Source organism: Macaca nemestrina, chromosome 16 (assembly GCF_043159975.1).
Source record: "Macaca nemestrina isolate mMacNem1 chromosome 16, mMacNem.hap1, whole genome shotgun sequence".
Taxonomy (NCBI): Eukaryota; Metazoa; Chordata; class Mammalia; order Primates; family Cercopithecidae; genus Macaca; species Macaca nemestrina.
This window is the reverse complement of record NC_092140.1, coordinates 13367924-13382205: the sequence shown is the minus strand read 5'-3', so window position 1 is coordinate 13382205 and position 14282 is coordinate 13367924. Positions and strand designations below refer to the sequence as shown.

Sequence of the window (14282 nt, the reverse complement as noted above, 5' to 3'; positions counted from 1 at the left end):
ACACCAAACTTGGGGGTGTTCCCTATTTCTCAGCATGATTATGTGATACAGACTCTTCCACACAGTCTCATATATTTGAACATACACATTTTCAATTGCTTGTAGGCAGAATTCTAATCCTCCTCTATGCCAGTTCCTAGCTTTGAAGAGGTTCTCTGAAAATGCTGCTTTTATCTTTCTTCTGCAGTGATGAACTTTAATGTTGGAGTGTTGTAAGTTCTCACATAATAAGGCTTAGATTTTTGTTTGGTTTGGCAGTAGACTTCTGTTTAAAATTCCTTTAATCTGTTCATTCCATGCTTTTTATATTCATTTTAATAACTGATGGCTCTGTGAAGAATTTTTTTTTTAAATTTATTGCACTAGTAAAAAACTACTAAAACTTGTACTTAACTCTTCCTCCGTCTCAACATGCTAAAAGTGAGTTTTCCAGTGAATTGCTGAATTTTTATCTTCCCTGGGAGTTGTTCCTCCCCTTCCCCAACCCTGGGGAAATAAGAAACAATTCATATACTAGATCTAAAGTTTCATTAAAATTGCTTATGCCCCGTCTCAGGCATTTTAAGTGGGCCATCTGTCTAAACATCTCTCTCTCTTTTTTTTTTTCTGATCATTTCCTCGACTTATTCATGAGCCATGGGAGGGCTCCTTTGTAGTCTCCATGTAGCTGGTTCTGTCTACCCCCACTGAATACATCTATGTGCTTGCATAACATATCTTTTCACTGTGCTGGAAATTCTCTGAACTTGGTTCAGATGAATGGCCCACTTTCTGAAGGCCTTTTTCTTCCTGCAAAGATTTGTATGCAGAAACTGACCTCAGTGGCCATGGAATGCAGCATATTATTCTCGATCATTTTACAGCCCACCCACTGTGAAAGTTATGATGAAGCATTTCTTAATGATTCCTTGACCATTAGCATTTTTTTAACTCAGTATTTTACTTCTAAAAAGGTGATGGCACAATCAAAACCCAGCTTTTTTGAGTGTCTGATAATTATGGTTTAAAATGCTTATAATCCTTTCTAACTGAAGATGCTGAGAGTTTTTATGTTTATACAGTCTTCTTTTAGAAAATGACATGTAATAGCAAAGTATTTACTCAAAACCTCCCTTTTGAGTAAAATATTCCAGTAAGTTAATGTATTAGTATTAATAGTGACAATCAGCTGACAGTTTTTCACCATCAAATATAAAAAATTTAGTTTTGTTGAGCATATTCATCCTGGCTGGCTGATGATAAACTGGACAGACCTGGGTTAGAGCTATTATTTTATTTGCTTAGTGAGTCACTGTTTATGTGAATTCTTTTTTACTGGAGTTTTTGGTTTTTGTTTGTTTTTTGAAGAAATAATTGGTATCAGCTTTGCAGGTGACTAAGTTGCACAGATTAAATTTTTGGTCAGATGACAGCATCTTTCACTAGAAATATACTTCGTTAAAGGAAACTGTATCATTACTATGGGGAGTTGAATGAAGTTCTAAGACCTTTTCCCTATTGTCAGAGAGTTGTTCATGAAAATCTTTGAGACTATTTTGAATTTAATGGATCTGTATAATTCTTTTCTAAACATTTAAAATATAATTATAGGTAATTGTTACTATCATAAATCTGTGCTGGTTAAATTAATAAGAATGTTTCAAAGTAAGTATTATAAATGCGTTTTCAGTGATTTTGCAGAAATAGAGTGTGTATTCTTCCAGGTTTGTATTTTTTTTTAAATTTATAGTTTATTTCTATTGCAGAGCATATTTATATCTGCCAATTAACTGGCATATATGCCCAACCCATCCATTTTATTTAAAACCAAAACAAAACTAGTTTCAAACTTCTGTCAAGCCAGAAGGAATCTTTGCAAATTTTGTTTGTAGAAGAGTGAACTTACAAAGAGATTACACACTTTTGACTCTTTTTTGGTATTTGGAGGTCTTTCACGTTGAAGCCTTTTTCCTGTATCCTGTTAACATATCACCCTAAGACAAATTGTTAGAAAAAGGCCGGGTACTGTCGCTCACACCTGTAATCCCAGTACTTTGGGAGGACAAAGCAGGAGGATCCCCTGAGGCCAGGAGTTCAAGACCAGTCTGGGCGTCATAGCGAGACCCGCCCCATCTCTTAAAAAAAAAAAAGCCAGACCGGGTAGTGGCACACACCTGTAATCCCAGCCACTCAGGAGGCTGACGCAGAAGGATCATTTGAGGCCAGGAGTTCGAGACTGCAGTGAGCTGTGATAGGGCCACTGCACTCCAGCCATTGTGACAGAGTGAGATCCTGTTTCTTAAAAGGAAAAGAAAAAATTGTTAGAAAAGTGCCATTGCGGGAGTTAAGTGTGCAGAAGAAGCAGTAGCTTCCTATCACTTGCCTAGCTCTGATCCACTTTTACAGGTGTAGAAATGTTGGTTCAAACAGATTAAGTTCTCAGGTACATTGCTAGTAGAAGAACAGGTTGAGATTTAGACCTGGATGTTTTAACTCAAAACCTGTACTCCTTCTATAAGGTCCCTCCTGGGACAAATTATAATATATATGAAACAGATGTGAATCAAAATAAAACAATGGAAAAATAAATAGTACTTAGGTTTTGGAGAGTGGCAACTATATGTCATCACCATCTATAAGGTCCCTTTCTGTGGGAAAATGGGTTCTGGGTTGGAACAGGATGTCAGGATTAACAATGTTCCAATGCCTCTGGAAGCAGAGACTCGTTACATAACAGATGGGATTCTCAATCCCTACTCCATCAGGCTGCTACAGTTTGAAAATTATTACAGCATATAACATAGATTAAATGGAAGAAAGATCTCTTGAGTTTATGCTAAAATTAACGAACAATTGGTGAGGGAGGCAATATTTTCCTTGAAGGATCTGTTAGTGTGAGAAACAGAGAGATGAGATGAGGATCCAAAATTTCTATAAAGAAAGAGGTTTCAGTTATAGGGGAAGTAAGAATATAGGCCGAGAACTGGGACAACTACTCATAATAAGAGCTAGCATGTATACACCTAATTTAATCAACACATCCCTGTCAATGCAGATGTTGTTATAATCTTTTATACACAAGGAAACTGAGACAGACAGTTTGCTCTGGGTTTCGTACCAGCTTCTATGAGTCATCAGGGCCTGAAATCAAAAACCACTGTCTGCTCTCTACCTCTTGGTAGCTTGGCTTAAGAGTCTAGCCTAACCAGATAGACAAATCAGAGAATAAGCAGCAATCAAATTGAATGCAAAAGGTGGGTTCTTACTTTTAAGGACATTGAATGGTAGTTAGGTTAATAAAGATTTAACTTGGTGTGGGGTAGAAAACCATTCAATGATCATGAGCGAGGTAGTAACATAATTCTTGAGGAAAGCACAGATTTAAGAAAGTCAAGTTGCACGGTCGTCTAGATGTGAGGCTGTTTCTGCAATCACAGTACCCCTGTGAGACTGAAGTATTGACCCCATTCGAACTGAGCAAAATGAAGTCTAAACGAGATGATAGGTATAGTCCAGGGACACCCAGGGAGTATCCAGGAGCTTGGGGTACACGCTGTTCCTGTCACACCTGTGCTCTGTCCCCTGGGCAAGTCAGCCTCCCCTTCTGCACATGCTTGGTGCATAGTAGACACGCCTCACATTCTTTTCTACTTATCCCTCATCTCTTGTCTCCATCCTGTGCTAGGAGCTGGAGATACAAAAATAAGGAATGATTTTGGTATTTTAGGAACCCCCAGGACACTGGGAGACAAACATATAAACAAATAAATGCCCTGTAGAATAAAGGTGCTAAGAAAAAAAAGAGGCAATGCCAGCACAGAAGCCCTCTCTTCCCTTCTTCCTTTCTGTCCAGACCTCCTTTTCTTTCCCTGTCCTCCTCCCCTGCGCACTGTGTGTTGTCTCCCTCAACTCCCCCACACCCCCATTCATTCATATTCTCTTGTGTGAGGCTCTGTCCCCTCAAACAGTTCTCTTCACACTGCCAGAAAGAATCTTCAAGTCCTGTGTTGTACAGTGTGCATTGTTGTTAATGCGTTTTTTAACTTTTATTTTTACTTCTGTGGTATTTAAAACATATCCTTATCTTCAGAATGATGCAGATCAAGAAGTAGTAGATCAAATACAAATCTGTATTTAAATTAATAACATTAATCATCAGATATTGACTCTAGAGGTGATTTGATTAGAACTATAGTTTTTGTGACTCTGCCTTTTTTTAATGCTGAATACATAAAGACTTCTTTTGAAATTTGGTGGGTTTAAATGAAAACATAACTTGGAACATTTTTTCAGAACTGTGGTTTAAGCTGACACCCAGATACTACAAAACGCTGATGTTTCGTGCTGAGTAAATATGACTTCACAAGTATAAATATGCAATACTTAAATTAGGTTAATTCTGAAATCATTAAATTTTGTTACTTTAAAAAGTCGTGGGAAACATTTATATTCTAAAAATATTTTTGTCTTTGGCTGCTTGATACAGAGTTTCTGAACCATGTGATTCTGATCATATGCAGGAAAAGACCCGTATGATAAGACTAACATTGTTCATAGATATGGAGTCCTTTTTGGGAGTTTTAGGTGATGGGGAAAACCAGGGCTAGAAAAGAAATAGCGTGTAAGTTTCCAAGATGAGAACTGTGTTTTATTTCTCTGTGGTGCCCCAAAACTTAGAGCCAAGTACTTAGTGTTTGTTGAACTCATAAGTCATATAGGGTTTTGTGTGTGTGTGTGTGTGTGTGTGTGTGTGTGTGTGTGTGTGGCTGTGCTTTATTTTAGCAAAATTTTGATGTTGTCCTATTTTATAATAACATAATAAGTGGGTATCTGAGTAATGTTTAAATTCATTTTTTAAATTTCATGAATTTTTAGTAATAACATTATAAAATAAGTATAGTTTTTTTTGTTTTGTTTGTTTTGTTTTGTTTTTGCAAACTATAATTATATTGGCTGGGCGTGATGGCTCACGCCTGTAACCCCAGCACTTTGGGAAGCTGAGGCGGGCGGATCATGAGGTCAGGAGTTCAAGACCAGCCTGGCCAAAATAGTGAAACCCCATCTCTACTAAAAATACAAAAAATTAGCCAGGCGTGGTGGCGGGCGCCTGTAATTGCAGCCACTTGGAAGGCTGAGGCAGAAGAATCACTTGAACCCGGGAGGCAGAGATTGCAGTGAGCCGAGGTTGCGCCGTTGCACTCCAACCCGGGCGACAGTGTGAGATTCCGTCTCAAAAAAATAATAATAATTTAAAAAAATTATATCCTAGCTAATGTACTAAGGTATTATTCTTCTAATTGACATCATGAAGAAACATTCTATATTATCTTATAAGTAGAATAATGTAGAGAGAGGTTCATTGTTTAATACATTTTTAGTCTCATCACCTGTAAAGAACAAAATGATTTTCTAGGCCCGATCATGCTGACTCAGTAATTCATTTTATGTCTCTGAAGCTTAAGGCATGGCATACTTATTCATTTCATTGTAATTTTTTTAAAAAAACTATTTTGAATAGTAACCAAATATTGAAAAAAACTAATACTGCTTCAGGCAGACGAATTTGTGAATGACTGTAACAATTAAGCAATTCAAATTCACAGAATAGATGATGATTCTTAGAATAGGTGTTTAAAATGTTCTCAAATACATTCTATGGCAGTTTTACCCTGCACACTTTATATAAAAGGGAAATTAGTTTATTGAGAAATAATAATATATCATTATTAACTCTTTTTCTTTTCATTCTACTTTAGAATGCCTATTATTAAACCAGACATAGCCAACTGGGAGCTCTCAATAAAATTGCATGATAAAGTTCATACTGTAGTAGCATCAAACAGTGGGTCAACGTTCTTGGTGAGTTTTCTTTCTTTATTTTCTTGGTAATCTTGATATTATCTATGAATATTTAAAGCCATTTTTAACCTGTTCAGTGACTCTTATCTTTTGAATTTATAGCACCTCTATGTACTTGTTTCATCTTCTTTAGGAAGCTGAATGGAAATGGAAATTTTTTGTTCTCTTATGCTAATTAGGAGATACATTTCCAGATTTAGCCACATCCTAAACTCACTTTCTGATATTTGATTCATTTTTCTTTTATGCTATGAGAAGTATTACTTTCGCCTTTGTTACAGAGAAGAGCATTTTGAATTACAATTCCAAATGTATGATAGTGGTGGCAGGTAACCATCCTTTTAAAACAAATAATCTGAAGCCTCACGTAACATTATCTTTAGATCTCATGTTGCGAGATGCTCTTGAAGCTAAATTTACCTCTTTAATTGACATTCTTTTTGTTTTAAAGAACTTAAACCCCTTGGATATAGTGTCCAAGACAGAACTGCTATAGTTGGAATTCTAGTCTATAGTGAACAATATTACACTAAGATTTCAGTGTTTATACTGTAGTATGAGTGATATGTTTAAACCTGTGATTCAAGTGTGCCAAAAAATACCATTAAGAGTTGCTATTTTAAGTCGTATGCCTTCGTATTTTCAGCCTGAACTCAAGGAGGTTGCTATTAATATATAGTTAGTATAATGAATATTCTGTTTATCTACATTTCTCTTCTAATGGCTAAGTTGCATTGAAATGTCATTTTGTTTTGGGGAAACAAGTGAATTTTTATCAGAATATTGGAATAGGATGTGAACATCAAAATAATATAATTTCACACAAATAAGACCTGGTATGGCTTGAGAGGGGTGTGGCAGTTTCTTGATCTCAGTGAGAAAATATCACAAGTCGAAGATTCATGAGAATTCATTTATTCCACAAATTATTGTTGCATGCCTACTGTGCGCCAGATCAGTTCCACGCTGTTGCCCTGGGGAAGCTGACGTTCTTGTATGGTGTCAGACTCACAAATCAATGATGTCAGTCCATGAACTAAGGGTAATCGCCGCCTTGGTTTTCTTTAAATGTTGTGACTCACTGTATAAGCCAAAATTGCTAAAATGTTAGATACTGAAAGAGACTTCACTCAGCTCTCTTGAAATGAAAGCTATGATGGAGTTAAACAGCTGTCTCATGAGGTCCTGTGTGACTCTCTACATTCCACCTATTGACGTGGTCATTTCAGAAAAACAGCGTTGTAAGTGGACATTTAACCAGAGATCAGGTTGAGTAGCAAATTATAGGAAGTGAATAGTAAAGAATATCAATATTACAATGTACCATTTTTTTTTTCCTGGGGGAAGATTACCTTTACAAAAATGTAGACTTTAGCATAATTTTCAGTTCTGTATTGAGTCACCACTGAAGCCTTACTGTAATCTGATATTCTGATACAATGTTCTTTTAAGTAGTGCCTTGCCTTAATAAAGAAAACTGTCTAGATGACTTTTTAAAGCTGTTACTTTTTTTGTTTTTGAGTTGGAGTCTTGCTCTGTCACCCAGGCTGGAGTGCAGTGGCATGATCTCGGCTCACTGCAGCCTCTGCCTCCCAGGTTCAAGCGATTTCTCCTGCCTCAGCCTCCCGAGTAGCTGGGACTGCAGGCGCATGCCACCATACCCAACTAATTTTTGTAGTTTTAGTAGAGATGGGGTTTCACCATTTTGGCCAGGCTAGTCTTGAACTCCTGAGCTAAAGTGATCCTCCCGCCTCAGCCTCCTAAAGTGCTGTGATCACAGGAGAGCTGTTGCTTCTTTATGCTTGTTTTAGATTCCATGCTGAAAACTAGAGACCTCTGGCCTGACTGCATATGTGGTAGCTTTAATTTTTTTCTGTAGAATTATCTCCAGCTTCACTTTTTAGCTTATGAGGAAAACAGGGCTGTTTTAAAAACACATCAAAATCAGTACATTAAAAATTTCCCTGGAAAATATCTACTTTATTGTATAGTATCAGAAATGATTTCCTATATTTATTGGCTTAGCTACTGTCAGAGCATCAATAGCCCAATGAATAGCATATGCACATGATAGCATAGCCCTTTTTCCTAGGCATATTTGAATTGAGCTACTTTCATTTGATATCAGTATTATGAAAGGAGGCAGGTTGAACAGCGTGGTGTAAGTAAAGGCTCATTGGTAGAAAGATTTCAATAGTATGGCACTATTGTCTGCTTTTAGGGTCATAGACGGGAGAGCTGTGATTGTTAACTTAGTTTCCCAGATCACCCACTGTCACATCAAGAAAAAAATTAGCCTACAGGTGACAAGCTAGGTCTGGGTTAATGACTCTGGAGATAGTGCAGGCACTACTTAGCACAGTGAAGCTTTAGGTGCCCCACATTTCTAGAGTTCTTGTGTTTAATTTTTACAAGTTTAAATTATAAGATATTTCTAATAAGGAAGGTACAGCAAATGCTGCACATTTTCCTTACGGATCTCCTATTTAAAAAGAAAAATGTATACATTAAGCTAAGTCCTGTTTTTACATCATCCTGTTCTACTTTCTCCCAAGCAGTGGCAGCTAACCTGAAGATGCTGTGTGTCCCTCCTGTACGTGTTGTTAAGAATTTTGGTTACATATGTATATACCACAATAATGGTAAAAAGGAAAGTTGCAACAATATACGTACTTAATGGCACCATTTATGTAAATTTTAGGCAAAACAGTTTCATTTACAATAGAATCAAAAAGACTAAAATACTTGGGAATATATTTAACCAAGGAGGCGAAAGGCTTATACACTGAAAACTACAAAAGGTTGCTGAAAGAACTTAAAGACACAAATATATGGAGGGATATCTTGTGTCAGGGACTGGAAGACTTAATATGGTTAAAATATCAGTACCTCTCAGCTACTTGGGAGACAGAGACAGTAGGTTCACTTGAGCCCAGGAGTTTGTGCCCAGCCTGGGCAACACAGCGAGACTCCATCTCTGGGGAAAAAGAAAAACGAAAGAAGGAAATGTCAGTACTACCTGAAGTGATCTACAGATACAATGCCATCCCTATCAAAATCCCCAAATACATTTTGTTGCAGACATAGATAAATTTATTCTAAAATTCATGCGATTTCAAGGGGGTCCCAAATAGTCAAAACAACCCTGAAATAGAAGGAGAAAGTTGAAAGCCTTATACCTCCTCATCTCAAAACTTATTACAAAACCACAGTTTTCAAAACAGTGTGGTACTGCACATATATAGACATATATATAGACCAATGGACTAGGATAGAGAGCCCATAAATAAACCCTTGTATGTCATTTGACCAGAGTTTCTAAAATATTCAGTGGAGAAAAGACAGCATTTTCAACATGAATGGATTTGGGCCCTTTTCTTACGCTATATACAAAACTAACTCAAAATGGATCAAAGACCTAAATGTAAGAGCTAATGCTATAAAATTCTTAGAAGAAAACACAGGGGAAGGCTGGGCACAGTGGCTTACGCCTGTAATCTCACACTTTGGGAGGCCAAGGCGGGTGGATCACTTGAGCTCAGGAGTTCAAGACCAGCCTGAGCAACATGGTGAAACCCCATCTCTACTAAAAATACTAACATTAGCTGGGCTTGGTGGTGTGGCACACACCTGTAATCCCAGCTACTCAGGATGCTGAAGCAGGAGAATCTCTTGAACTCAGCAGGCAGAGGTTGCAGTAAGCTGAGATCGCGCCACTGCACTCCATTCTAGGCGACAGAGTGAGACCCTGTCTCAAAAAAAAAAAAAAAAAAAAAAAAAAAAACAAAAAAACACCGGAAGAAAACATAGGGGAAAAGCTTCATGGTATTGGATTTGACAATGGTTTCTTAGACATGACACCAAAAGCACAGGCAACAAAAGGTAAATTGGACTACGTGAGAGTTAAACACTACTGTACATGAAAGGAGAATATCTTCCCAGAATTTTCATCCCTCCTTTAAAATTTTTCATTATAAATACTATATAAATGTTTCATGCAAATATTTTCTCCCATTCTGTGAGTTGCCTTCTTACACGATTGATTGTCTGTACTCTGACAATCAACAGAGTAAGATGCAAATATTTTCTCCCATTCTGTGGGTTGCCTTCTTACTCTGTTTTTTCCAAAGTAACCACTCTGTCAGAGTACAGACAATCAACAGAGTGAGAAGGCAACCCACAGAATGGGAGAAAATATTTACAAGTCACATAGCTGATAAGAGGTGGTGGTGGTTGTTGTTTTGAGGCAGAGTCTCGCTCTGTCGCCCAGGCTGGAGTACAGTGGCACAATCTTGGCTCACTGTAGCCTCTGCTTCCCAAGTTCAAGTGATTCTTCTGCCTCAGCCTCCCGAGTAGCTGGGATTACAGGCACATGCCACCACACTCGGCTAATTTTTTTTGTATTTTTAGTAGAGATGGTGTTTCACCATATTGGTTTCGGCCAGGCTGGTCTCGAACTCCTGACCTCAGGTGATCTGCCCACTTCAGCCTCCCGAAGTGCTGGGATTATGGGTGTGAGTCACCATGCCCACCCCTGATAAGAGTTTAATATCTGGAATATATAAAGAATTTTTTCAACTCAATCGCAAAAAACACAATTAAAAATGGGCAAAGGACTTTCATAGACACTTCTCCAAAGAAGATATACGCATGGCCAATAAGCACATGACAAGATGCTCAATATCACTAATCATTAGAGAAATCCAAATCAAACCTACTACCTCCCACCCATTAGAATGGCTACTATCAAATAAACAGAAAATAAGTACTGGTGAGGGTGTGGAGAAGCTGGAACCCTTGTGCACAGTTGGTAGGAATATAAACTGATGTGGTTACTTTGGAAAAAACAGTATGATGGTTCCTTAAAAACTTAAAAGTAGAATTATATACTAACCTTAGAAAGTTGGAAATTCTGACATGTGCTATATAACACACATGAATTTTAAGGACATTATGCTAGGTTAAATAAGCCAGGCACAAAAGGACAAATACTGTACAATTCCACTTATATGAGGTACCTGGAGTAGTCAGACTGATAGAGACAGAAACTAGAATGGTGGTTGCCAGGGACTGAGAGGAAGGGGAATGAGGAGTTATTGTTTAAAGAATACGAAGTTTCACTTTTTAATATGAAAGGTTTTCTGGAGGTAGATGGTGGTGATGGTAGTAGGAAAATGCAAATGTATTTAATACCACTGAACTGTACACTTAAAAATGGTGACGATGGTAAATTTTATATGTATTTTACCACAAGTAAAACATATACGAAACAATTCAAATCAGGGTTGTGGCTGGGTGCAGTGGCTCACGCCTGTAATCCCAGCACTTTGGGATGCCGAGGTGGATGGCTCACCTGAGGTCAAGAGTTCGAGACTAGCCTGGCCAACATAGTGAAACCCCATCTCTACTAAAAATACAAAAATTAGCCAAGTGTGGTAGTGCGCGCCTGTAATCCCAACTACTTGGGAGGCTGAGGCAGCAGAATCACTTGAACACAGGAAGTGGAGGTTGCAGTGAACTGAGATTGTGCCGCTACACTCTAGCGTGAGTGACAGAATAAGACTGTCTCTCAAAAAATAAAAATAAAAATAAAATATGAGGGATGAAAATTCTGGGAAATGAATGCATGGGAGAAATAAAAGTTAAGTGAAGTATTAATAGTAGGAGAGGTGAAGTATTTTATGTGTTTTAGGTCTTATTCTGATTTCTGAATACAGCTGTCTGAATAATGACAGAATTAATTAAAAAGTATAAAAACTGCTAGACACAAAGTGGAAATATTATTCAGCTTATCGTGGTGATAAACCCAAAAGTACCAAATAAACTGATTTTTATTTGTAATTATTTCATGGTTCTCCTCTGGATTCCCAGTATGTTTTCCATTTCTCTCTTGCTCAGTATAACACAAAACTGGTCAAGATAGTTTTTGGCCAGGTACAGTGATGCGCACCTGTAGTCCATCCGCTCAGGAGAAAAGAAGTTTATGATGAATGAAAATATTTAACACAGTTAATATCTTAAAGATGGTGAAAAACTAAATTCATGTTGAGTATGATTCACCTGAAAGAATGAATTGAAAGAGGAGTGTCAGAGTAGTCCTGATGTGTAAGAAAATTAGTTAGAAATTTGGCCTTCCTAGTGATGGAAAAATGAGCACTATGCATGCACTTTTTGAAAAGTTTTGCCTGATGTTTCATGTTTACTACTAATAAACTAGAAAGCAATTATATATGATCCTATATATTGAATTGTTACAGTGGGCCAATGGTAGAAATTTTTGTAAGGACCTAAGGGTTTTTTGTGTCTCTGTCTCCTTCAGTTCTGCTGTGATCTTAGTTATTTCTTGTGTTCTGCTAGCTTTTGAATTTGTTTGCTCTTGCTTCTCTAGTTCTTTTAATTGTGATGTTAGGGTGTCGATTTTAGATCTTTCCCGCTTTCTCCTGTGGGCATTTAGTGCTATAAATTTCCCTCTAAACACTGCTTTAGCTGTATCACAGAGATTCTGGTACATTGTGTCTTTGTTCCCATTGGTTTCAAAGAACTTGTTTATTTGTGCCATAATTTTGTTAATTACCCAGTAGTCATTCAGGAGCAGGTTATTCAGTTTACATGTAGTTGTGCGGTTTTGACTGAGTTTCTTAATCCTGAGTTCTAATTTGATTACAGTGTGGTCTGAGAGACTGTTATGATTTCCGTTCTTTTGCATTTGCTAAGGAGTGTTTTACTTCCAATTATGTGGTCAATTTTGGAATAAGTGCGATGTGGTGCTGAGAAGAATGTATATTCTGTTGATTTGGCATGTAGAGTTCTGTACATGTCTGTTAGGTCTGCTTGGTCCAGAGCTGAGTTCAAGTCCTGAATATCCTTGTTAATTTTCTGTCTCATTGATCTGTCTAATATTGACAATGGGTTGTTAAAATCTCCCACTATTATTGTATGGGTGTCTCTAAGAACTTTCTTTATGAATCTGTGTGCTCCTGTATTGGGTGCATATATATTTAGGATAGTTAGCTCTTCTTGTGGCATTAATCCCTTTACCATTATGTAATGCCATTCTTTGTCTTTTTTGATCTTTGTTTGTTTGAAGTCTGTTTTATCAGAGACTAGGATTGCAACCCGTGCTTTTTTTTTTGCTTTCCATTTGCTTGGTAAATATTCCTCCATCCCTTTATTTTGAGTCTATGTGTGTCTTTGCACGTGAGATGGGTCTCCTGAATACAGCACACCGTTGGCTCTTGACTCTATCCAATTTGCCAGTCTGTGTCTTTTACTTGGGGCATTTAGCCCGTTTACATTTAAAGTTAATATTGTTATGTGTGAATTTGATCCTGTCATTATGATGCTAGCTGGTTATTTTGCCCATTAATTGATGCACTTGCTTCAAAGTGTCGATGGTCTTTACAATTTGATTATGTTTTTGCAGTGGCTGGTACTGGTTTTTCCTTTCCATATTTAGTGCTTCCTTCAGGAGCTCTTGTAAGGCAGGCCTGGTGGTGACAAAATCTCTTAGCATTTGCTTGTCTGTAAAGGATTTTATTTCTCCTTCACTTATGAAGATTAGTTTGGCTGGATATGAAATTCTGGGTTGAAAATACTTTAAGAATTTTGAATATTGGCCCCCACTCTCTTCTGGCTTGTAGAGTTTCTGCAGAGAGATCTGATGGGCTTCCCTTTGTGGGTAACCCGACCTTTCTCTCTGGCTGTCCTTAACATTTTTTCCTTCATTTCAACCTTGGTGAATCTGACGATTATGTGTCTTGGGGTTGCTCTTCTCGAGGAGTATCTTTGTGGTGTTCTCTGTATTTCCTGAATTTGAATGTTGACCTGTCTTGCTAGTTTGGGGAAGTTCTCCTGGATAATATCCTGAAGACTGTTTTCCAACTTGGTTCCATTCTCCCTGTCACTTTCAGGTACACCAATCAAACATAGGTTTGGTCTTTTCACATAGTCCCATATTTCTTGGAAGCTTTGTTTGTTCCTTTTCATTTTTTTCTCTAATCTTATCTTCGCTCTTTATTTCATTAAGTTGATCTTCAGTCTCTGATGTCCTTTCTTCCACTTGATTGATTTGGCTATTGGTACTTGTGTCTGCTTCACGAAATTCTCCTGCTGTGTTTTTCAGTTCCATCTGGTCATTTATGTTCTTTTCTAAACTGATTATTCTAGTTAGCAATTCCTCTAACCTTTTTTCAAGGTTCTTAGCTTCCTTGCGTTGTGTTAGAACATGCTCCTTTATCTTGGACGAGTTTATTATTACACACTTTCTGAAACCTACTTCTGTCAATTTGTCAAACTCATTCTCCATCAGTTTTGTTCCTTTGCTGGCAAAGAGTTGTGATCTCTTGGAGGAGAAGAGGCCTTCTGGTTTTTGGAATTTTTAGCCTTTTTGCACTGGTTTTTCCTCATCTTTGTGGGTTTATCTACCTTTTGTCTTTGATGTTGGT

The 14282-nt window shown here is 37.5% G+C and overlaps 1 protein-coding gene across 1 annotated transcript in view; it reads left to right on the top strand.

The window, feature by feature from the left end:
* Positions 1-14282, top strand: part of LOC105477975 (propionyl-CoA carboxylase subunit alpha) — a 440790-nt gene that overhangs the window by 272954 nt on the left and 153554 nt on the right. The window contains exon 19 of the mRNA XM_011734903.2: positions 5736-5838. Within this exon, the coding sequence (XP_011733205.2) occupies positions 5736-5838 (103 nt within the window). The remainder of the gene's footprint in view (positions 1-5735; positions 5839-14282) is intronic.